This window comes from Squalius cephalus (genome assembly GCF_949319135.1).
Source record: "Squalius cephalus genome assembly, chromosome: 7".
NCBI classification, from domain to species: domain Eukaryota; kingdom Metazoa; phylum Chordata; class Actinopteri; order Cypriniformes; family Leuciscidae; genus Squalius; species Squalius cephalus.
Window position 1 is genome coordinate 21256344 of NC_137128.1, and position 25578 is coordinate 21281921.

At 38.0% G+C, this 25578-nt stretch overlaps 1 protein-coding gene across 1 annotated transcript in view; it reads left to right on the plus strand.

Moving 5' to 3' along the window:
* Window positions 1–22295, plus strand: part of gpr158b (G protein-coupled receptor 158b) — a 57112-nt gene extending 34817 nt beyond the window's left edge. Inside the window, exons 6-11 of the mRNA XM_079877770.1 lie at window positions 8322–8431; window positions 9194–9432; window positions 12514–12652; window positions 18336–18441; window positions 18555–18701; window positions 20028–22295. Coding sequence (XP_079733896.1) covers window positions 8322–8431; window positions 9194–9432; window positions 12514–12652; window positions 18336–18441; window positions 18555–18701; window positions 20028–21770 — 2484 coding nt within the window. The 3' untranslated portion in view covers window positions 21771–22295. The remainder of the gene's footprint in view (window positions 1–8321; window positions 8432–9193; window positions 9433–12513; window positions 12653–18335; window positions 18442–18554; window positions 18702–20027) is intronic.
* Window positions 22296–25578: the final 3283 nt, after the last annotated feature.

The following is a 25578-nucleotide window of genomic DNA, read 5'->3' on the forward strand; positions in this document are numbered from 1 at the left end:
CACATTATAGTACTGAGCATTTAGAGTGGAAATGTGCATGAAAATAATGTCATTATGTAAAACATCATAATGCTTCTAAAATATATTTCATTTTCTTTAACCTGTTAACTGTCACCCCCATTTGTGAGCATAGATCAGAACTGAAACGGTTGTAATTCTTGAATGTGATTGGAATACAGAGATTATGTTAAATGACTACTGTCAAATAAAAATAAAGGAAAATATAGCTGCGAGCAGCGATTACGGGCCCAAGCCGGTGGCACCGCAACCCCGGTGCCTTTAGGGTGGCGGTGCCGCCGGCTTTGGCCCTTTATCGCTGCTCGCAGCTATATATATATATATATATATATATACACATACATATATATATTTATTTATTTATTCATTCATTCATTCATTTTTTTATTTTTTTATTATTTTTTTTTTTTTTTTATTCAGATTTTATGATACACTCAAAATATTCCACAACAAATCCTTTAAATTTAATGTAAAAGTAAAAATGAAAGTAAGCAGTGTTGGGCTCACGTAACCCTCTCATCAGAATCAAAATGTTTCAACATTTGCGATGTATTTGGATGCTAAACTATTCTTTATTATAGGCTTTGTTCTTCACTCGTGTTCCAATATTGATGGAAAAAATCATCCTCTTCACATGCGCAAAAATTTGCTTGGAAACATCACAGTGGAGCGAGCGGTGCTTACTGTGAATGTACGAATTGTACTACTGACTATTTAGAGCAGTGTAATTTTTATATGTTAGGTTGACTATTTTATTATTATATTTTATTAAGGCTATAATGAACAGGCTGCGATGTCAAGATTGTAATGCTGGAGTGTGTGTGTGTGTGTGTGTGTGTGTGTGTGTGTGTGTGTGTGTGTGTGTGTGTGTGTGTGTGTGTGTGTGTGTGTGTGTGTGTGTGTTCATGTTTTTCTATCCCGGTGGGGACTTTAACCTGAATGCACACAGACTCATGGGGACTCGTGTCACAGTGGGGACCTAAATAGAGGTCCCCATGGGTAAACAAGATTATAAATCATACAGAATGAGTTTTTTTGGAAATGTAAAAATGCAGAAAGTTTTATGGGATAGGTAGGTTTAGGGGTAGGGTTAGTGTGAGGAGATAGAATATACAGTTTGTACAGTATAAAAACCATTAAGTCCATGGAGAGTACCCACAAAGATAGTAAACCGTGTGTGTGTGTGTGTGTGTGTGTGTGTGTGTGTGTGTGTGTGGCGTGGGCGCGATTGAACAGTAGACACATAAAAACATACTCCATCATTATACAGGACGAAATTCAAACTGCAAAGTGTTAACTTATATTTGTGTACAGTTGCAATAAAACACAAAATTGTGCTTTTGTAAAATAATTTCAAGCAATCCACCCCCCGAAAGGCGCTAATTTTAAAATGAAACTAAAATGCTCATGGCTGCACGGGCATTCATAACGGTGCACGTCCACGGCGAGGAACGAGCAGAACAGAGTGAACGTTTTTCAGTTAATTCCTACTTCCATAGGAATTCATTTGAAACGCTCGCTCAACCAATATAAATGTCAGTGCGGACGAACATATTTTACTTTAGTTTTTAAGTTAGCGATTAAAAAGCCCCCAGCGGTGTCACACGTCAGTTAACCGGTGGTAAAATATTCTCACCGTCACATACCTAGTATATTTATATATAGATATAATAGGCCTACCTGATTTTGAACACAAGAGGGCAGTATAGCACTATGTTTGACTTTATTTATGTATTGTTTAGACTAAACAACCATTCTGGCAGTTTTTAAACTTAAAATTCATTCTTAAATTGAAAAAAAAGAATAAAATGTTTAGTTGTGATGTTTGTATACTTTTATATAGAAATAAATGGTATATAATTACATTTTTAGAAAATTTGAGGCTTTTAGTTTTTCCTTTTTGGACATTACTTTAATCCCTCGCCATAGCAAAACCGTTTGAGATATTTATTATCCGTTCACAATTTAGCATATTTAATGTATTTTCATCATGTTGAAAAAGTTTGGTGGGAATAAAATAAATAGTTTAAGAGGAGTGGCTAAAAATTCATAGGCTGATTTTGCAAAAAAATCCACATTCAGACCAAAATATCTGACTTCCTTTTGCTCTGAGCTAATGAATGTAAATTAGAAAGTTGTCCGGCTTGATGAGAACAATATAAAAACATTTTTTTTTTACTGTATTTAAAACTAACCCCCCCACTTTTGTCAAAAGCATGTTGAAAGTGACACACTTCCTGCTGCCAGTTGGTGGCGCTATAACTTTGACTCACAATAGTCACATCCATCTGATCGGCCTCTTACCACGAACACACTGCTGAAGTTTCATCAAGATCAGTTGATGTATGCAGAAGTTATAACACTTCGTGTCTCTCTTTTCTCGCCATAAATTCGTTTCCTCACCACGGCCAAACCGTTCAAGATATCAAAAATCCGTCCGCAATTTAGCATCCTCAATGTCTTTACTTCATGCTGACTGAGTTTGGAGGTGATTGAATGAATTCTCTAGGAGGAGTACATCACATTCCACAGCAAGCGTTTTCCAAACAACCCATAATAGCTGACTTCCTGTTGGGCTGGCGTGAAACTTGTCAGAGGGAAAGTTGTTCGGCCCGACGAAATCTATATGTGTACCGAGTTTCATATTATTTCATGCAAGCGTGTTTGATATATGGACCAAGTTTTCAGACCCTGTTCAAGAGGGCGCTGTTGAGCCCCCCTGCCACGCCCGTTTCTGAAACTTTTCACATGTCTACTGGCTAATAAGTGTTATGTGTCTGTCGAGTTTCATCCAATTTCAAGCATGTTAAGAGTCTCAAACGCATCCGAAAAGAATATTAAAACTTGATGCGTTGCCACGGCAACAGTATCTAAGATATCAATAATCCTTTCACAGGTCTACATCTGCCCTGTGTTTACATTATACACATAAAGTTTGAAGCAAATCGGGTAAAATTAAGAGGGTGACTTCAAAGCATTTTGAAAGTGACACACTTCCTGCTGCCAGTTGGTGGCGCTATAACTTTGACTCACAATAGTCACATCCATGTGATCGGCCTCTTACAACGAACACACTGCTGAAGTTTCATCAAGATCAGTTAATGTATGCAGAAGTTATAACACACTTCCTGTGTCCCATTATTCGCCATAAATTCGTTTCCTCGCCACGGCCAAACCGTTCGAGATATCAAAAATCCGTTCGCAAGAATTCATCCTCAATGTCTTGACTTTATTCTCACCGAGTTTGGTGGCGATCGGATGAAATCCCTAGGAGGAGTATTTCACATTCCATTGTATGCGTTTTCCAAACAACGTATAATAACCGACTTCCTGTTGGGCTTTTGTAAAACTTAGAGCACGAAAGTTGTTCGGCCCGATGAGATCTATATGTGTACTGAGTTTCATATTATTACATGCAAGCGTGTTTGATTTATGGACCAAGTTTTCGGACCCCATTCCAGGGGGCGCTGTCGAGCCCCCCTGCCACGCCCCAGTACCAGCTTCAGCCCGGCCCTGATGGCCGCAGGTTCTGACGTGTGTGCAAAATTTCAAGAGTTTTTGAGCATGTTAAGGGCCCCAAAAGTGGCAAAAAGGCAAAAAAAAAATAATGAAAAAAAAAAAAAAAAATATAGCTGCGAGCAGCGATTACGGGCCCAAGCCGGTGGCACCGCAACCCTGTTGCCTTTAGTTACCTAAAGGCACCGGGGTGGCGGTGCCACCGGCTTTGGCCCTTCATCGCTGCTCGCAGCTATATTTTTATATATATATATATATATATATATATATATATATATAAGACAGAAACCTTATTACCTTATTCTGATTTTATGATACACTCAAAATATTCCACAACAAATCTTTTAAATTTAATGTAAAAATAAAAACGAAAGTAAGCACTGTTGGGCTCACGTAACCCTCTCATTAGAATCAAAATGTTTCAGCATTTGCGATGTATTTGGATGCTAAACTATTCTTTATTATAGGCTTTGTTCTTCACTCGTGTTCCAATATCGACGGAAAAAATCATCCTCTTCACACGCGCAAAAATGTGCTTGAAACATCACAGTGGTGCGGTGCTTACTGTGAATGTACGAATTGTACTACTGACTATTTAGAGCAGTGTAATTTTTATATGTTAGGTTAACTATTTTATTATTATATTTTATTAAGGCTATAATGAACAGGCTGCGATGTCAAGATTGCAATACTGGAATGTGTGTTTGTGTGTTTGTGTGTGTGTGTGTGTGTGTGTGTGTGTGTGTGTGTGTGTGTGTGTGTATATGTGTGTTCATGTTTTTCTATCCCGGTGGGGACTTCAACCTGAATGCACACAGACTCATGGGGACTCATGTCACAGTGGGGACCTAAATAGAGGTCCCCATGGGTAAACAAGCTTATAAATCATACAGAATGAGTTTTTTTGGAAATGTAAAAATGCAGAAAGTTTTCTGGGATAGGTAGGTTTAGGGGTAGGGTTAGTGTGAGGAGATAGAATATACAGTTTGTACAGTATAAAACCATTAAGTCTATGGAGAGTCCCCACAAAGATAGTAAACCGTGTGTGTGTGTGTGTGGCGTGGGCGCGATTGAACAGTGGACACATAAAAACATACTCCGTCATTATACAGGACGACATTCAAACTGCAAAGTGTTAACTTATATGTGTGTACAGTCGCAATAAAACACAACATTGTGCTTTTGTAAAATAATTTCAAGCAATCCACCCCCCGAAAGGCGCTAATTGTAAAATTAAACTAAAATGCTCATGGCTGCACGGGCATTCATAACGGTGCGCATCCACGGCGAGGAACGAGCAGAACAGAGTGAATGTTTTTCAGTTAATTCCTACTTCCATAGGAATTCATTTGAAACGCTCGCTCAACCACTATCAATGTCAGTGTGGACGAGCATATTTTACTTTCGTTTTTAAGTTGGCGATTCAAAAGCCCCCAGCGGTGTCACACATAGATTAACCAGTGGTAAAATATTCTCACCGTCACAAACCTAGTATATTTTTATGTAGATACAATAGGCCTACCTGATTTTGAACACAAGAGGGCAGTATAGCCCTATGTATGACTTGACTTTTATGGGACTAAATAGTACAATTACTATTTTTAAACTTATAAATAATTATTAAATTGGAAAAGAAAAGAATAAAATGGGTTTAGTTGTGATATTTTTATACTTTTATATAGAAATAAATGGTTTAATTACATTTTTAGAAGATGAGGCTTTAAGTGTTACTTTACTTTAGTCCCTCACTATAGCAAAACCATTTGAGATGTTTAATATCCGTTCACAATTTAGCATCTTTAATGTATTTTCATCATTTTGAAAAAGTTTGGTGTGAATAAAATAAACCAGTTAGGAAGAGTAGCTAAAAACTCAGAGTCTGAAATATCCAAAAAATCCACATTCAAACCAAAATATCTGACTTCCTTTTGCTCTGAGCTAATAACTGTAAATTAGAAAGTTGTCCGGCTCGGTGAGACCAATATATATACTGATTTTTGTAACTGTTGGTAAAACTAACCCACCCACTTTTGTCAAACGCATGTTGAAAGTGACACACTTCCTGCTGCCAGTTGGTGGCGCTATAACTTTGACTCACGATAGTTACATCCATCTGATCTGCCTCTTACCACGAACACACTGCTAAAGTTTCATCAAGATCAGTTAATGTATGCAGAAGTTATAACACTTCGTCTCCTCTCTTTTCTCGCCATAAATTTGTTTCCTCGCCACGGCCAAACCGTTCGAGATATCAAAAATCCGTCCGCAATTTAGCATTCTCAATGTCTTGACTTCATGCTGACTGAGTTTGGAGGTGATTGAATGAATTCTCTAGGAGGAGTACATCGCATTCCACAGCAAGCGTTTTCCAAACAACCCATAATAGCCGACTTCCTGTTGGGCTGGCGTGAAACTTGACAGAGGGAAAGTTGTTCAGCCCGATGAAATCTATATGTGTACCGAGTTTCATATTAATTCATGCAAGCGTGTTTGATATATGGACCAAGTTTTCAGACCCTGTTCAAGAGGGCGCTGTTGAGCCCCCCTGCCACGCCCGTTTCTGAAACTTTTCACATGTCTACTGGCTAATAAGTGTTATGTGTCTGTCGAGTTTCATCCAATTTCAAGCATGCTAAGAGTTTCAAACGCATCCGAAAAGAATATTAAAATTTGATGCGTTGCCACGGCAACAGTATCTAAGATATCAATAATCCTTTCACAGGTCTACATCTGCCGTGTGTTTACATTATACACATAAAGTTTGAAGCAAATCGGGTAAAAGTAAGAGGGTGACTTCAAAGCATTTTGAAAGTGACACACTTCCTGCTGCCAGTTGGTGGCGCTATAACTTTGACTCACAATAGTCACATCCATGTGATCGGCCTCTTACAACGAATACACTGCTGAAGTTTCATCAAGATCAGATAATGTATGCAGAAGTTATAACACACTTCCTGTGTCCCATTATTCGCCATAAATTAGTTTCCTCGCCACGGCCAAACCGTTCGAGATATCAAAAATCTGTTCGCAAGAATTCATCCTCAATGTCTTGACTTTATTCTCACCGAGTTTGGTGGCGATCGGATGAAATCCCTAGGAGGAGTATTTCACATTCCATTGTATGCGTTTTCCAAACAACGTATAATAACCGACTTCCTGTTGGGCTTTTGTAAAACTTAGAGCACGAAAGTTGTTCGGCCCGATGAGATCTATATGTGTACTGAGTTTCATATTATTACATGCAAGCGTGTTTGATTTATGGACCAAGTTTTCGGACCCCATTCCAGGGGGCGCCGTCGAGCCCCCCTGCCACGCCCCGGTACCAGCTTCAGCCCGGCCCTGATGGCCGCGGGTTCTGACGTGTGTGCAAAATTTCAAGAGTTTTTGAGCGTGTTAAGGGCCCCAAAAGTGTCAAAAAGGCAAAAAAAAAAATAATGAAGAAAAAAAAAAAAAATAATCCTTACGGAAACAATAGGGCCTTCGCCCTTTCAGGGCTTGGGCCCTAAAAATCCTTACGGAAACAATAGGGCCTTCGCCCTTTCAGGGCTTGGGCCCTAATAACAACAAATAATCAAACTACAAGCAACAGCACAAATAATTAGAGTAGCACAAAGATACAAATAAACAGTGCTTTTCAGGTTATTTAGATCTAACAGTAGTTTTCGGGTACAGAAGTTGAGTAAAGTAGCTAATCAAATGTAAACCAACATTGCATATAATCTTCAATGTATAAATAATAAAGATTAATCATTATTAATTAAGTTACAAAAGTTATTCAGTCAAGAGCAGTCAGTAATTTCCTTGTCTTTTGTTGTTTGATCAACATTAAAAACACATACAGACAGCAGGAATATTAGGCTGCTGTCACTTTAAGACATAACGCATGGATCCAGTACACTGATACTGATACATATTATATATTGAACAAAGTTTAGGGGAAGCCAGAATGCATATATCCATCAACAAAAACATACATTAGCCTCTGTCTACACCCCTGTTACTCCCCTAGTCCTGAACTAAACTTTTTTTATATATATTTATATAAAAAATATATATTTGTCATGGTTATGGACTCTTATTTTGATATTCTGTTTTGTTTGGTTTAGCTCTTGTTTCCTGCGTTTCTGTTTATATCCTTGTTTGTTTCTATAGTTACCAATTATTCTCAACAGTGTCTTGTAGTTCTCCCTGTTTGGTTTTGTGTTTTGTCAGTTATCGTGCTTAATTTACGTGTGTAGTTTGCTATTGATTCTCCTGAGTGTTCTCCTGTATTATTCTCTGTGTTCATAAAAGACTTTGTTTGTTATTTTTTGCATCCTGCGTTTGGTTTATTACCACACTCTATTACAATATAATTTGGACTCTAAAATTGCCAGAAAATCAAAGCCATGACTAGCCTAGTTGTGTTCCATATTTTTTAAAAGGTTTTAAAAAACTGTTTCCATGGTAATGCAATATCCAATTTCGGGTTTATGTTTTTTGAATGAACCCTAATTTATGATGATTCCTAAAATATGTCATAAGAAAAAAGGCAATAATAAGCATGCAAAATATATTTTCTTATTTCTGTCTTTTGATTCTGAATGTGAAATATAACTGAGACATATTTTTAACAGATTTCATCAGATTAAGCCAGCTACCTTATGTTTTCTGAAGAGCATCAGTGAAATTCTGATGTCTTCTTCACATAATTACAGCCACAATATATGAAGAAATAAATGCCAAAAAAAAAAGCACCCAGTGATTCATGAATTTCATTACTCCCTATTTTTATATTGTCTCATCAGGTTATGATACAATATTTTAATCCAAGTGTTATCCGGTGTATTCTCCTGAGATGGGCCCGTTTGCTCGGCTTTGCCATCGTTTATGGAACAGTGATTCTCAAATTGTACAGGTAAAAATAATGCTGCCAACTTCACTATAAGAAACTGAATGATCAGAGATAATAGTTTCAAAGTAAAATTATATAGAAATATTGTCATTTTGAATTGAATGTAAATTTAATAAATTAACAATCGCATATGATAAGTTAACATTAGGTAACAGTTAACAGAATTTCAATTTAGTTAAAATTACTAAAAACTTTTATACTAAAAACTAGGGCTGTCAAACGATTAATCGCGATTAATCGCATCCAAAATAAAAGTTTGTTTTTACATAATATATGTGTGTGTATGGTGTATAATTATTTTCTATATATAAATACACACACATGCATGTATATATTTAAGAAATATTTGCATGTATATACTGTGTATATATATTTATATTATATATAATTTATATTATATATAAATATTTTATATATAAATAACAAAGTTTTCTTAAATATATACATGCATGTGTGTTTTTTTATATATAGAAAATAATTATTCACCATACACACACATATATTATGTAAAAACAAACTTTTATTTTGGATGCGATTAATCGTTTGACAGCCCTACTAAAAACATTTATACTTAGTGGCTGAACAGAAGAGGAAAAGGATCAGTAAACAATGAAGCTCCTGCTGCATTTCACAGAAATAAATTCATAATATTTTACTGTAAACGTAGATATTATCCGTCTAACAATTATGCTCTAGCTGAAATCTACATGAGTGTTGCTTTAATTTATCTTATGTTTGTGTCTTGTCCTTCCTTTTCATACCAAGGGTTTTAAAAGTGTTCCTGTCACGCACTGCCCAGCGAATCCCGTATATGACCAGCTGGAGGGTTCTGCGTCTGCTTGCTGTGATTTTGCTGGTGGTCGTGTGGTTCCTAGTGGCCTGGACCTCAGCCGTATGCCAGAACCCCGACACCCATCACGCCCTCATTGACATCGGTGTCACCCCAGAGGGCCTACAGTTCAGCATGTGTCTATTGGACAGCTGGGACTACATGATGGCTGCTGGTTAGTTCTTATTCTTATATTAATTCTACTTGAACCAGTATCAGAGAGCAAAATTCATACAGCAGCCCAAAAATGTAAACTGATTTCCATTGTAACCAACGCAATCTACCAAGAGCAGTGCTAATTAAAAATAATGTGGCTTGGCAAACAATCGGGTAAATCGGGTTCGGGTAACATATAACTGTGTCCACTCCTTTTCATTGTTAATGTTTCACTGCAATGTCTTTATTAAATCATGACAGTCGTTTAACGCCAAAAGAGGGTTTGTGCTGGCGCAAACATTTAGTAGATCTGACCCTCAAACCATGAAAAAATGTATTAATATCATTAAATGAGATGCAGATATTAAATATTAAATATATTCTTCAGTTGTGCTACCAACAGCCTCAGACAAGGGAAAATGAGGCAAGAATGGCAAACTCTCAGGGTCAAGGATGCAGCTTTGACAGAAAAGATGTGAGATGTATAATCTGATCATTTGAGTGTGGCCAGACAGCATTTAAGGCATGAGGGTGTGAGACGTGGCCAGTGATGCAGAGACAGTTCTCTCTGACAGCTCGAGTACCTTCTGCTTACAGCATGAAGCACAGGAGGAACTGGAAACTGCCCTCAAAACTCATTAAATATTTTCATGCAAATGCACAAAGACATCCTGGCTTGTATCATTAATGTACAAGATTTGAATGGAGAAAATAAAAAGATACAGGCTATATTTATTGTACTTTTTTGTCCTTCTTGGAGATACAAAATTAGTCTAATTTCTCTCATTCCTTATTCATCTCCTTTTGTTAGGCAAAAACATTTAAAATTTTGAATGAACTATTACTTTAGCACAGGGTTATAATAGTTAACTAAAACTAAAAGCATAAAAACATTTTCGTTACTTGAAATAAAATTTAGGTTAACTTAAATATAATAAGGGTGGGTAGCATACGTGGGTAGAAGTACAAGTTCTGGCTGAGTCAGGAGGCCCTTCTGTTCTTCCTGTGTTGCTGTGGGCTTCCTTTGAGAGCTCCGTTTTCCCCCAGATGCTGCGTTTGGTATTGACGCTACGGGGAATGCCATCAGTGTGACCGGTGTCTGAGGCACGTGTAAACAAAAGCCAAAATTCATTGGCGGACGGCAGTCCATGACGTCACACGCAGAGCGCACATGAGTATAAAAGGACACTCGAGTTACACGTCATCAACTCTTTTGTCTGAGGAGACGCGCAGGCAGGCCCAAGGTGTGGCAATGAGACACAGCATCTCATTCCCCTTCTCAGGGAACCAGGTTGCATACACAACCTAAGACGTTCCCTTTCGAAATTGAACTTCGACGCTGCATTTGGCATTGACGCTATGGGGAATCAATACCTACTACGCCATGCTGAGTGAAGACCTGCCTCACTAGGCTTTGAATAGGCACAAACATAGTGGGCATAGCATAAATTGACTAATTGAGTCTGACTCAATAAGTTGACATAAATTGAGTCAGAAGCGTGACAACCCCTTGGGCACAACCCATGTGACAATCATCACAGCTTCTTATCATTTAGTTTATTATCTCTGTCTATTTAAGTTCCTCTGTTTGTATCACTCATGATCCGGTATTGTTTGTGCGCAAATGGATTATGCAGCGAAATTCGTTGCCCTAGCCCGATGAACCAATGAACTTCCTCCAATGAACTTTGCCCTTCGATTCAGTCAGCTTACTTTAAAGACAGCCCTCGATGATGAGACTTTAAAGCTTCTGGATCAGGGCTAACTTCTACCATCCAGTAGACTTCCCAGACACCACAGAACTTGACTGAAAGGAGGCCATCATCCGCAGCCAGACCCAAAGCCCAGACCACCACCACCCGCCTCTGCTGGATTCCTGCAGCTCTTCACCTTCCCCTTGAAGCGACGTGAAGCCTCAGGTCCTTCTACCACCAGCTTCGCCTGAGTGAGGGGATCCTTTGGCTCCGCCTCCAGCCTCTGATTCCTTCGCTCCACCTCTGCTTGTCAGCCTGTCAGCTCTGCCTTGCCTCCTCCCACCCTTGGCTCCACCAGAGACCCTCAGCCTTGCAGCTCCACCAGGCTCCCTCGTCCCTCCGGCTCCTCCTCTGTCAGTCTGTTTGCGCCACGGACTTACGAGCCATCCACCGCTTTGCTCCAGCAGGCTCCGCCCTCTCCCCGGATCCACCGTGGTCCTCGAGCACACCAGCTCCGCCTAAGTCCTCGGGTACTCTGGCTCCACCTCGAGCGCTCGTCGCCACACCCTGCCTTGGTCCCCAGAGCCAGCGGTGTCACTCAAGCCCATCAGCTCTCCATCTGCACCCTGGGATCCCCTCACATCGGCTCTGTCTCTGTCAATCATTTCGCGTGTGTCGTCGGCCATGTCAACACCTTGGCTCCTCCCTCCATCAACTCCACCGTGGGCTATCGTTCATGGCTGAGCTCTGGGTCATCATCACCCGGCTACTCCATCCATCATCTCCTCCTTGGCTTCTTCCTCCATCATCACCTCCTTGGTCTGTCCTGCCTGCTTTTACCAGCCCTTCGTCCTTTTACCAGCATGCAACCATTGAGTTGTGTCCATTTATAGTCATTCTCTCTCATTATATTCACGTCAAGCTTTAAATTCCACAAATCAGCTAAAACCAAATATTATGCTGTAGATTCAGCAGTGATGCAGGAAACATTGTCATAGTATTCTTGTATGGTCTTCAGTCCATGTAGGTGGAAGAATGCAAACGTTTAGGAATGGAGATAAATGTTATAAAAATAGTTTTGTTTTTTATGTAACTGATTCTGAATAAGAAAGGGTTCTGGATTCCTTAACCTACTGCATACTTAAAATGGGAAAAAATAATATCAACTTCATTCAAATACTAAAACATATTTTGTTTTAGGTAGTTGCTGTTGTCTCAAACGTTATTTTTAAGATGTTCATGCACCATTGACTTGTTACTTTGAGTGATGTGGCAAAAGAGGGAGGGAGGGGAAACAGCCTTTCAGGCTGTGTGAAATCACATCTTTTCAGCTGGCATTACCAGACTTGACACACTAAATAATTAGTGACGGCACTGTGCTGTGTCTTCTTGTGTTCCTGTTCTAGCGGAGTTCCTGTTCCTGCTGTGGGGCATCTATTTGTGCTATGCTGTAAGGACCGTCCCCTCCGCTTTCCACGAGCCTCGCTACTTGGCAGTCGCCATTTATAATGAACTCCTCATCTCTGCAATATTTCACATCATTAGGTGAGCAATGTGCATTAGTTATGAGTAGCAATAGCAGAAGCATGATTAAGATTATATGCTTTCCATGTTTATTTATGAGACAGGCTGCTTTATGAGCGGTATGCAACACCATACTTGAGGAATAACATGAGAGCTCAAAATGCAAATGAAATACAAACTGATTTTTTTAAAGGTTTTTCATGTGCAAAGAGTTCTATTATACTCTGTATAGCATCAGTGGCGCAGAGGGCCCATATGCAAAAAACGTTTAATGAGCCACAAACAACAAGTGCAACGAATAAGTGTTTATGCAGTGTATCAGAACAATACCATACCTAACACATTGCTTCACAAAGGACATTTATATCTAATTTTTTCATGTGAGTAGCCTGATAAATTCATCTCTTTAAAGTAACCGGCCATCCAGATCCAACACAAGAGTATCAATAATAGTAAAAAAATGTCTATAAATAAATTTGAAACTTATAAATTTAATAAACCAACGAGCGGTGCATAAATCGCAATTTTGAGTGGTATACCTCTACCCAAAAACCTTTAACAACCAGAACGGAACTAACATAAGTAAGGGATAATCCACATGGATAATCCACGTGGAGGCAAAGAACCACCCGACTCAAAGCGGAAACTGGAATGGTAAAAAATGACAGTTATTTGCATAAGTTATTTTGTCTACAGGTTGTTAAATCTAGCTATAAATCAGACACATAAATAAAGCAGTTTGGTAAGATTACATTTATTTGAATGAATCAGAGAGAGAGAGCGAGAGAGAGAGAGAGAGAGAGAGAGAGAGAGAGAGAGAGAGATTGTGCATGTGTGAATTACCTTCGTCTATGCACTATGCAGCATCTCTCTATTAATAGTGAAGCTGTGTGTTGAATTACTTCAAAACACAGTGATGCTTCCACCTCATTGCTTAGAAATGTAATGTAGCGTTCCAGTAGTGAAGCTATTTTAGTAATAAAAGTCACAGGCAGCATTGACAACAGGTTTCTGTGCTACTAAACCTTGCATATTATGCTTAACAACTTAAGGCTGGAATACACTATTTTACTCTTGCTGGCTTTGTAACTGGTTACAGAGAAAAACTGGCCATCACACTACACGACTGAGGATCAATGATTTTTCAAGTCATTCCGAACACAACAAACGCGCGCGTAAACGTGCTTCGTTTCTAAGAGACGCATGCAAAATGAAAACAATGTGTTTTAAATATGTGCTCAAAATATCAAACATGTTTGAAATCTGTGTCCTTCATACACTACAGGATTTTCTGTAAAATCTGTCAACTTTGATCGCCCAAAATCTGCAGACTTTCAGCAACTAGCGTCAAGACATCCAGACTGAAAATCGGGGCAGAAGTCGTGTAGTGTATTCCGGTCGTTATCATACTATAGCGTTAACTAGTTAAGAACAGCACTTTTGTCTGTTTAGAGCAAGACATTCGGATAACACTCTTGTTTTTGATCAGGCATTGAGGAAGCAGGATAGGATTCTGCAAGAGGATAGGATACACAACAACACAACAACACACCAATCTAAGAGCAGAGGCTAAATCTGCTAAATCTAATCAGCCTTGAAATTCAACAAAACACTTTCAAACATATCACCAGCTAAAATTTATGTTGATTAATTTAACAAGTTAATTTAACAAGTATCGCTTTGTAAGTATTCGTTCCTTCTAGTTGTTTCAGTAAGGCGTTAAAGTGATTCTCTAATCTCTACAGCATGCCATTTCATTCCCTCAAGAGTGTCTAAATGTCAGTTACTACACCCACAAGAAATTACCTGTTTTCTTTTTTAGAGAATGACAGTATAATACCCACATCTTATGAAACTCCAACCCACATCCACTTATATTTACCACAGCAGTCTTAAGAAAGCTTCTTGAAGGAATGTTCAGTGTATTCAAAACACTAAATATTTATTGACGTTATTTGTGACAGACTGTAATGATTATTACTAACTGTAATTTAATGTCTTCTACATTTTTAGTAGTGCACTTAAAAGTAAACCAGGCCAACATACCAGAGGGTTTAAAAGCAGAAATGTGAAGCTTGTATTTTTGTTTAAGCACTGATATTAATTATTCAGTAAAAACCTGTTCATTATTTGAGCTGTTGAAATACTTAGATGGTTGCACTTCTTGATGAGTACTCCATGTAAACAGTCTTTTATGGAGAGTTTCAGAGTCTGAGTCTGCTTTTCATGTTTTGTATTCTGTTTGATATATGTTCTAGTGTTGTTAGTTTGTTAAATGGTTCTGTTCTCCTCCATTCCCTGCCTGTTTGTTTCCCTGGTTACTAATTGATTGAGTAGTCTGTTCAGGTGTGTCTAGTTAATTACCTCATTAGCTCTTTTGTTTGCCCTGTGTATTTAACCCCTCAGTTTCAGTTACTTCCTTGTCCTGTATTGTTTAAATGTCAATGTGTAGCTTGTAGCTTGTAGCTTGTAGCTTGTAGCTTGTAGCTTGTAGCTTGTAGCTTGTAGCTTGTAGCTTCCTTGTTATTTTCCTTCGAGCGCTTCATTAAAACCACCAACCCATGACAGGTAGTTACCCCTATGTGCATTTGTAGTGTACTTTTTCAAATCTTAAAAGTATATTTTTAAAAAACTTGCATATAATATTTTATTGAAAAAAAGTCCACTTAAGTGTACTTAAAAGAAGACTTTCATGACTTTCTTAATGCACTTAAGTACACTTCAAGTGCCTTTTGTCATAATGTCAAGTTAAAAGATTTGCTTTAAAGTACACTTATTTTGATGTGTGGACTAACATAGTAAAGTGTATGTGAAGTACTTGTTATTTGGAATTACATTTAAAGTAATATATTTTTAATGTACTAAATTGCAACTTCATCATAAATGTTTAAATAATTACAAATATATTTAAATACATGACATACAAGTTTCAATTTTAGTTTACCTTAAATGTTCATAAATAAAAAAATAATAATAATTATGAAATTACTTGTCCTAAAAGCATTACATTACAAAGTATATTATACCCATAATAAGTACTCGCCTCTTAAAAGTATGCTAAAGTGTACTATTTTCTCAAGGGACAATCACATCAGTTTTGGCCGTTAGCATGCTAAAGTTACTGGGTTTATTAGTGGCTCTATGTAGACATGCATATCTCTAGTTTTTCTGCAACCGTCATTCAGTGTGACACTGAATTGCAAATTTGAAGGGATTTGTTGAATATGAATTGTAGGAGTTTTGTGTAACCATTCCCCCTAAAAATGACTGAAAGTTGTCTGGGCCCCAATTAGAATGTAAAACTTGAGTCATATCAGCAGAACTTTGCACTAAACTTGTAAAAAGAAGGTGAAGACAGCTGGCCTCAGCTAAACGACAAGCATCGTGAATACAGCACTGATAAGCCACTTGAGAGAAGGCTCATAAAATATGTCTGCTGAAGACAGCTCGCGCATTAAAACTACTAAGGCTTAAAATAAACCCATTCACCCTGTTCCTGTCTTCTCTGCCATCTTTCAGAATGCTCTGTTGCTCCTTAATTTCACTCTCTTTGACCACACTTTCCTCGAGCTGTGGTTCTCAACTAGTAGGTCACAACCCAAAAATAGGTCACATGTTGTGCTCAGGTGATGTCAGAATGAATGTATATGGGTTGAGTGCATATAAACACCATCATGAAGTCGTAATTAAGTGCCTTAATCTTTAATGTGCCCATCAAGTGGAGTTAGAATTATTGTAATTACGAGATCCGAACACATGAATGAATGAGCAAAGTCACATTTAAGAATGGGAAACTTAGAATTCTAGATGATACACAAGTTATGGCATTGGAATGGCCGTGTTGATTTAAAAAAATAGCAGAAACACTTCTCTATAATGTAGATAATATGGTATATCTATAATCTATATAGAGATCCGTGAGCGAAAGTGAATTATAATGAATTATTTTTGCAAGCCAATCACTCAACTTTCGAGGTTTGCATTATGTAAGACATTTAATTTTGAGACCATGAATAAATAAGTTATAGGAATTAATAATTGTCATTATTTTGAATTCAAGTGTAGTTATTGTGTGATTTATAACGAATGCCTGACTCATTGAAGGCAGTACCAATAAGTTTTAACTTTTTGAGCATTTGAAATAAAGAATTATTGACAAAATCAAATTGGTATTCTTTATAATAATTTAAAGTAATTGTGAATTTTGATGCTATACTGTAATTCAGTTTGTAGTCTTTTTGTATACCAAGTAAGAATACCATTGAAGCTTTCCAGCAATTTCTGCTCATTGAACTGATTTATGAGGAAACAGACTTGTACGACCAACTGCATTTCCCATTTTTCTCTGTGGCAGCATGAGAATGATAAAATACACAGATAAAGCATCAATTACCCACCTAATGTGCATTCTTTGCTTTCGATTTGGTTTCGTTAGGTTACAGATAAAATGCTTCTTGCTTTGATAAGAAGTTAAAGAGAAAGAAGGGAATTTATGTGTGATTTGAAAGCACAACAGTGGTAATGATAATTTCTTCATAAGTATGAACTTTCCAGGAGAACTTGAATGCAGCATTAGGTCTGCTCTGACAGGGCCACAGTCAATGCTAAATGCAAATCTAAAAATACAAATAGCCATATACATGTGAATAGTTACAACAGAAAAATGTATAAGCTCAACAATGTTTAAAAATCTATATGCACTGTGCATTTCTCATATTCAGCATGCTTGTAGTTTGTCGAACACAATATGCTTTTTCATTGAATTATTAGCTGCCAACAGCATAAAACCATCAATAAACACTGCAGTGATATGTTAATGTGCTAATTGACAGTCCACTTCTCATGCTCAGAACCTTAATAACATATTTGGCTCAGTGTTTGTTGTTTTATGCATTAGTCTGTTAAAATGTGTATCCATTTACAAAAATGTCAATATTCAGCATATGTCGTGCTAATAATATTGCATATTTTTTGGGTCTATGCAGCTAATGTTAATACTTTTTTTAATATTTGATTTTAAGGATATTTTTTGTTTTCATTTGTACAATAAAACATTTTGGTAGAGCGTTGGGCTGCCTCTTGAAGCATGTGAAATCTGGGTCCTGAAGCAAAACGAGTCAAAACCTTTGCACTAGAGTATACTTGCAGAGTAAAAATACACTGCCATTATTTATGATGGAGGTATCATAGCGCCTAGCCATTTTAATAGAATATGTTTCTCCTCACTCTCATTCTTTGCCGAGGTCTGCAACCCCTGCTGGTTCTAGCAGATAAGCTCTGTTTGTCTGAAAAGTGGTGATGCACTGTTTTGATGCTTTGCCAAAGCAGACCTTGAAAGGCGGTGGGATTAATGAGCCTGAATTTCATTACTCTTTGGGTAACAGAGGAGCGGTGACCTCCATTACCCCTACAACATCACCAGGATACTTAACCCTGTTGACTAAACAGCGTTTAAATAAACCGAACAAACCCTTAGATGCCACGCCACATTCAATTACATTTGCCCTCATTATACTGTTTGAAGCTCTTTTTTGTGATATTTGCTCCAGATCCTAAAATGTTTCTCCATCATTTAGCTTTGATCTGGCATAAAAAAAAAGTCAAAATAAAAAATGTCAGAGGAACAGCCTAGTATGGAGTGAAAGTCAAGAAATGTCAAAAATCATTTTTTGGCACCTTTAACAAGCATTTGTCTCATCTACAGGTTCTCTCTTGGCACTGGGCTGCATCCTGACTGGATGCTAATATTATTTTTCGTCCATACGCACCTGACAGTGACAGTTACTCTGGGATTACTTCTCATTCCAAAGGTGATTATTATCCTTGTCCTTAAATCTATAGAATATAGAATAGAAATCTATTGAACTGCTTATGGTTATGTTTTTAATGAAATATTCATAGTTTGTTTCATCCTTCACTGCAGTTCTTGTTCACTGGAACTCATACCCGGGAGGATATAGCCACAGAGGCTTATGAAGAAGAGCTGGATATGGGTCACTCAGGCTCCTGCCTGAACAGCAGCATTACATCAGCCTGGAGTGAGCACAGTCTGGACCCTGAAGACATTAGGGTAAGACCTCTTTACTGGCCCTTGATCATTTACACACACATGTTGGGTTTCCATGTTTTATGGGAACTTTCAAGTGTGGTTGGAGCCGATGGTGTCGTGATCTGTGCCCTGACGCACAGCGCAGTTGCGCTTTGGGTGACTGGAGTTTGAATTCCAGCTCTTGGCCCTTTCCAATCCTGTTTTCCTCTTTACTTCCTGTCCACTTTCTACTATACTATCTAATAAAGGCAAAACCACCCAAATAAAATCTTTTTCACTTAAATGGATAGTTCACATAAAAATGAAAATTATCCCATGATTTACTCACCCTCAAGCCATAGGTGTATATGACTGTCTTTTTTCAGACGAACACAGTCGGAGTTATATTTAAAAATATCATTGCTCTTCCAAGTTTTATAATGGTAGTGAATGGCGGTCTAGATTTTGAAGTCCAAAAAAGTGCATCCGTCCATCATAAAAGTAATCAATACAACTCCAGCGGGTCCACCAGACCCACGAACACTGGCTGAATAACAAAAATATGAACACCACACAAGGGTTTATAAAGGCCTTCTGAAGCAAAAATATCCATATTTAAAACTTTATAGACTAAAATAACTAGCTTCCGGCAGACGGCCTACGCAAGTTGACTTACGCCAAAAGAGTAACCCCTGACGTGATGTATGAAGTAGGATGTAGGAGTATCGTAAGTTTTGACGCCATTCGCGGTTTAAAGAAATGGGTCTGGGCAAAAAACTCAAGATCCTCTTCTCTTATATCGAAATCCTCAGACAAAAATTCTTGTTTTAGACTAATTTGTAACCGTGTCTTATTTTGCACTATCCTCTGCGCTTTTGCTTTCGTCAATACGTCATGCGTCAGGTCAGGGGTTACTCTTTCGTCGTAAATCGATGCGTACGGCCGTCTGTCGGAAGCTAGTTATTTTAGTTTTTAAAATGTTTTGAATATGGATTTTTTTTTTACACAAACGCATCGCTTTGCTACAAAAATGCCTTTATTAACCCCCAAAGCCGTTTGGAGTACTTTTATGATGGATGGATGCACTTGGGCATCTAAATCTTGTCTCCCATTCACTGCCATTATAAATCTTGGAAGAGCAAGGATATTTTTTAACATATCTCCGATTGTAATCGTCTGAAAGAAGACAGTCATATACACCTAGCATGGCTTGAGGGTGAGTAAATCATGGGGTAATTTTCATTTTTGGGTGAACTCTCCCTTTAATACATATTTTAATTAAGTTGTTTTTCTACAAGTGATACAAGTAGGAAAATCTTGATTATGAAGTTTTTTTGTGTTTGTGTGTGTGTTCTTTGCCTTTGTCAGGAGGAGCTCAAGAAACTCTATTCCCAACTGGAGATCTATAAAAGAAAGAAGATGCTGGCTAATAACCCTCACTTACAGAAAAAACGCAGTTCCAAGAGAGGACTTGGACGGACACTTATGCGCCGTATCACAGAAATACCTGAGACGGTGAGTCGCCAGTACAGCCGAGAAGATCGAGATGGAAGTGACCATGGGAGTAACAGAAGCACCCTGAGGAGAAACCCCTTTGACCCGTCTCACTCTGGGAAGTCAAGGGAAGAATCCCTGAAGAGCAAGATGTTCTCACTGAAGAGATCTCATAGCTATGACCATACACATGACCAAGGTGGGGAAACCAATGGGGTGCCTGAAGATAAAATGGAGAACTCTTCTACTGAGGCTTCTCTGCTTGACACCTTGATGGGCCGGAGGTCCAACAAGAAGAACCATGAGGTGCCAAAGGTTGAGTTAGCTGAATCTACTGAGTCAGTGCCCTTAGTGTGCAAGTCCGCCAGTGCACATAATTTAGCACCAGAAAAAAAGTCTGCACATCTTCGGACCTCTATGTTACAGAAGTCACTGTCTGTCATTACTAACGCCAAAGAAAGGACACTGGGCATTGCGGGGAAGACTCACAGTGTGGAAGATGCCAGTAAAAAGGGTCTTAAAGCAAGGGAAAGCACAGCTCTTTCAGAAGTCAATGAATCCCCTGAGTGTTTTCCAAAAATGATCATCAGCCAGTCGGTTGAGTACACCAAAACACCTAGTAAGATGGGCATCATGAAGCAGCAGGTGAGCGGCAGTCAGCCCTCCATTTGTTCTGAACCAGGGAAGAGCAAGGACCTGTATGACCTCTCTGAGGTGTGCCCCTGGGAAGTGGACGAGTTACCCACTCCATCGGAGGGGAGGGCCCAAAAGCATGTTTCCATTGCCCCCTCTGAAACCACCACGATCCATGGGAGCAGTGCAAAAACTGGACACAAGTCTCAACACAAACAAAAAGGTTTGGGCCAATCTCCGTCAAATCGCCGTCGCTCCAGAGATAAGACTGGGGACAGGGATGAAGGGAGGAAGCCTAAATCACCTCTCAACCTCACTGCACACAAAGACGCTAGTCCATGGAACTTCGAAGATCCATCTGGCCAACAAATGGAGCCTGTAGGACTGTCCCCTGAGAGAACAAGACGCAAGAAAAGTGTCACACCCACAGATGGAAAGCCCAGGATGGTCCTCTCAGATATCTCAAAGTCCACAGGAAGCCTTTTGCAGCCTCCAGCTCTCATGGTGGATATCTGCCCTTGGGATTATGATCCCCCTCTGTCCCCCAACAAGGACAAGACTTCCAGCCCCACACACCATTCAAAGAGAAGAGATTCTTGCTCGAAAAGAAAAGGATCCTGCTCTTCCAAAGAGAAAGCTAAAGATAAAGAGGATGATAAACGAAGTTGCAAGAGCAAGGAGCGGAGAAGCTCCTCAAGCAAACCTTCTGAGAAACGACGCACAAGCCAATCATCAGAGGGAGACCAAGCTGCTATGGTGGCATCTGGCAGGAGAAGGAGCTCTACTAGAGACACCGCCATCAGCAGCAGTAAACGTCCTGAGGTTTGCCCCTGGGAGACAGAGCCATTGCCAAGTGTTACCTCAAATGATAAACACACTCCAACAACTGAGAACCACACAACACAAACACCGTCCTCTTACCTCAACATGGCTGAAGTTTGTCCATGGGACTTTGATGAGAAGTTATCAGGGAAGAGTGCCTGACACAATACTCACAAAACTAGACCACTCCAGTTGGATTTCTGAGATGGCAGATTCCATATTTGAAAGGCCTGTTCACACCAAGAAAGTTAACTGTAACAATAATTGGCTTCCACACCAACACATTCTGTATACTATAAGCGAGTGCTGCAATTATGTCGTCTGACGCTTTAAATACTCAAGCTCCTTAAAGTCGGGTGGATTCTGACAATTTTTTATCGTTCATCAGCTGGGAAAAAAAAATTGTTCTTAAAGTGATACAAATGATATCCTTCCTCTGTCGTTAAAGTTATAGCTGTGGTGTGGTCTTTGATATTCTTATAGAATTTGAACAATGATTCAAACTTTACAGTTATCGTTGTAGTTATTGTTCTTGGTGTGCACGGGCCTTTAGCCTTATGTTTGCACTTATTTACTTAGTTTTCAATGCTTGTTAATGTAAAATGTAAAATTTCATCTACAAATAAAAATGATTTGCAAATGGTTTTCAGTGGAAATTAAACTACAGTGCCTTGCAAAAGTGTTCAAACCCCTTTCATTTTCAGTTTCAAGCTTGATATTTTTTATGTATTCATTTATATCAATAATTTTTATGTGACTTTTATTTCATTAAATTTTAGCGTTTCCAGATTTTTTTTTTCCCCAGAAGGCCAGTTTAAAAAAAGAAAAGGTGTTTTTTTTTTTTTTTATAATACAATGGGTGTATACAATGGATACACTTCTTGTTCAGTTATCAGGAAGTGGAAACTACACTTCCAGACTACTGAGACACTGTGTAGAAAAGTTCAGCCCCTAAATAATGCTATCAATCTCTTTGAAGGATGTTTTTTCAGTAAGGACTTGAGTGTCATGTGAAAACAGACTAAATAATGATATATATATATATATATATATATATATATATATATATATATATATATATATATATTAAATGAAAAACTATTTCATGGTTCTCTCTATTCTTTCTAATAATTTTTTTTTTTTTTTTTTTGAAAACTACAGGAGCTTTGTAATTCAGCAAATGACAGAATTCATTTTTAGGGTTTGAATACCTTCACAAGGCACAGTCGGAAAGAGTGGGGTAAGATGAGACACCTCCTGTATCTAGGAAACTGCAATTTTTATGCAGTATATTTTAAGGTATAATATTTGGCTTTTCTTGATGGAATTGAGCACAGGATCATAACCCTAGCTGTCACCCTTTTTACTCCAGTAAATAATTCTCAGGGCAGGCTTATTATTCATCAATTTTGAAGGTCAATTTGTAGTTATTATTGTATAGACATCATTGTATAGGCTTCATGGTATATCTCCACTGTCATTGCCCAGGAAAAAGATGGTTCAAATAACTTGATACAGTTTTGAACTATAGGTATTTGAAACCAACATTTTACCAGAAAACAAGATAGATAGAGCATTTGAGTAACTGATTTAAAATCTAGCCCTTGCAATGTTCCCATGTGGCAACAAGCCCCAGTCTCTGCTGCATATCATACATGTTGTGGACTTGGTTAAATATTAACATAATTAACATTATTAACATTGAAATACTTATAAGGCAAGTTGAGCTTGTAAGAGATCATCTTTCAATGGCCTCTCATAATATCAATTAATATTAGATGTCCTGACGTATGAAAACTGGCTCGTCTTACCCCATTCTTGCCTATGTTTTAAAATTTATTGTAAATTACTAAAATATACAAAACATTTATTTACAACTTTTATGAATAACAATATTCACCTAGTGCCCACTTGAAGTGAGAGTGATGGACAATTATAAGATCTGTCTTATAAAAATGCCTACAATGTTTTAAACAATCTTTTATTTGATAAAACCTACCCAATGAATGGTAAAGACCAGACAACTGTACACCAGCAGTTTGTGATTTAAATCAGTTGTTTCATCATTCACTGTAAAGCATTTTCTTCAGTAAACTGCATGAATGCAAGTAAAACCTTTTAAATCTCTGTTGAATATTGACAGCGAACTACAATTCAAAGCATTTGTTTGATCATTGCATGGGCACACCTATCTGTTGCATTGTTGTCGGTACAGAATTGTTTTTCCATTTGACAGAAACCTCCTTCTATTCTGTTGTGATTTGTATCAGTATCAACTATTAAGTGATGTCACCCTATTGGTGATTGTTGCATCAGTGTTTACAAAATCACATTGGCTCTTGCATGACAGTAAGTAGGTCTGTCTTTTTACTGCACATGAAATTCCTAATCAGCAGGAGTGTTGTGAGTCTATTGAATATCTCAAAGCAAAGATATATTCATAACTTCAATATTATGCAGTTGTTATGCTCAATAGTGATCCACCCTGGAACATTTCTACTGTAAATATATATTGTGTGCTTTGTGATAGCATGTACATACAATACTTCCTGCAATAAACATATCGTGTTCTGATTTTACTGGTTGGCCTCATGATCCTCACCATACGCTTATATTATGATGTTTGTAATCTTATATCTTTTTTAACTTTAGTGAGTTTATAATGTTGCTGTTTGAGCATAAACAACATCTGCAAAGTTAAGACACTGAAAGTTCAAAACAAAGCATATTTTATTTTACAGAAATCGCTTTTTATGGACTAACACAAATGGCTGGTATAGGACTACAATGTGCTTCTTCACGGGTTAGTGACATCACTAACCCTAAAATTTACATTTAACCCCGCCTCCGGGAACTCGATTTATAGATTATCATGACAGAATATGCTAATCAGTTATTAGAAGATAGTTAACTCCACATCAGATACATAAATTCATAACCATCCAGAAATGTCCTGTTGCATTCTACATATTGTCACTTCTTGAGTCTCTCCATCATTGTCCGACTCTGGTTTGAACATAAAACGCTAAACATTTTCGAAATTTTCAGTGCATGTCTGTGTGAGGTAATCGGAGCTGCTAACACACACAAGCTGTTGAAGCTCCGCCCTCTGTGCTGGGAGCAGCAGCTCATTTGCATTCAAAGGGACCCTCAAAAAGTGACAATTTTAACATGCTATAAAAATACCTGTGGGGTATTTTGAGCTAAAACTTCACATACACACTCTGGGGACATCAGAGACTTATTTTACATCTTGTGAAAAGGGCATTATAGGATCGCTTTAAACAATTAAGACAACAAGTTAAGTAAAAATATAAGGAATATGTAATAGGCCTATAGTGCAAAATCTTTGTTCTAACTCTGACTGGTTGATTACAAGTTTGAATCTTGTCTTTTTGTATTTAAATGAGTTTACTCCATTTGCAATTGTGTGCGCCAATTTCTTTCAGCTTCATATTTTGATTCTTATATTTCTCCATTCCACAGGTGCTGCTGGTTTTGTTTTTGTGCCCATCAGTTTGCTCTACTGGTCTTAAAACATTCTATATCAAGCGAAATAATTTCCATTAAAAAAAGCTTATTTAGGATCCATAAAAAGCTGTATCATCTCTAATGTAAAAAAAAATCCATTCAAAAGCAGCCTTTCTCCATATTTAGCATGTTAGTTGCACTAAGCACCTATTTGAATTAAGAAATGCAGTAATGCCAGACCCCCTCCCCCACCTCAGAATATCAAAAGAAAATGATCAAGAGTATGCATCCCAAGCTCAGATTCTTCTGATAAACACAACACATTACACATATCAGCGAGTTGTTTTCTTATTGATCAACATTAGCCAGTTCATAATACACTCGTGCATGCATGGAAATGTGCAACAGAAGACATTATGGGCAAACGCATGAAATCCTTTGTTGATAAACTGAGGGGTGTGAACAACATGATTTAAGCGCATTTTGTTTCGAGTTAAAA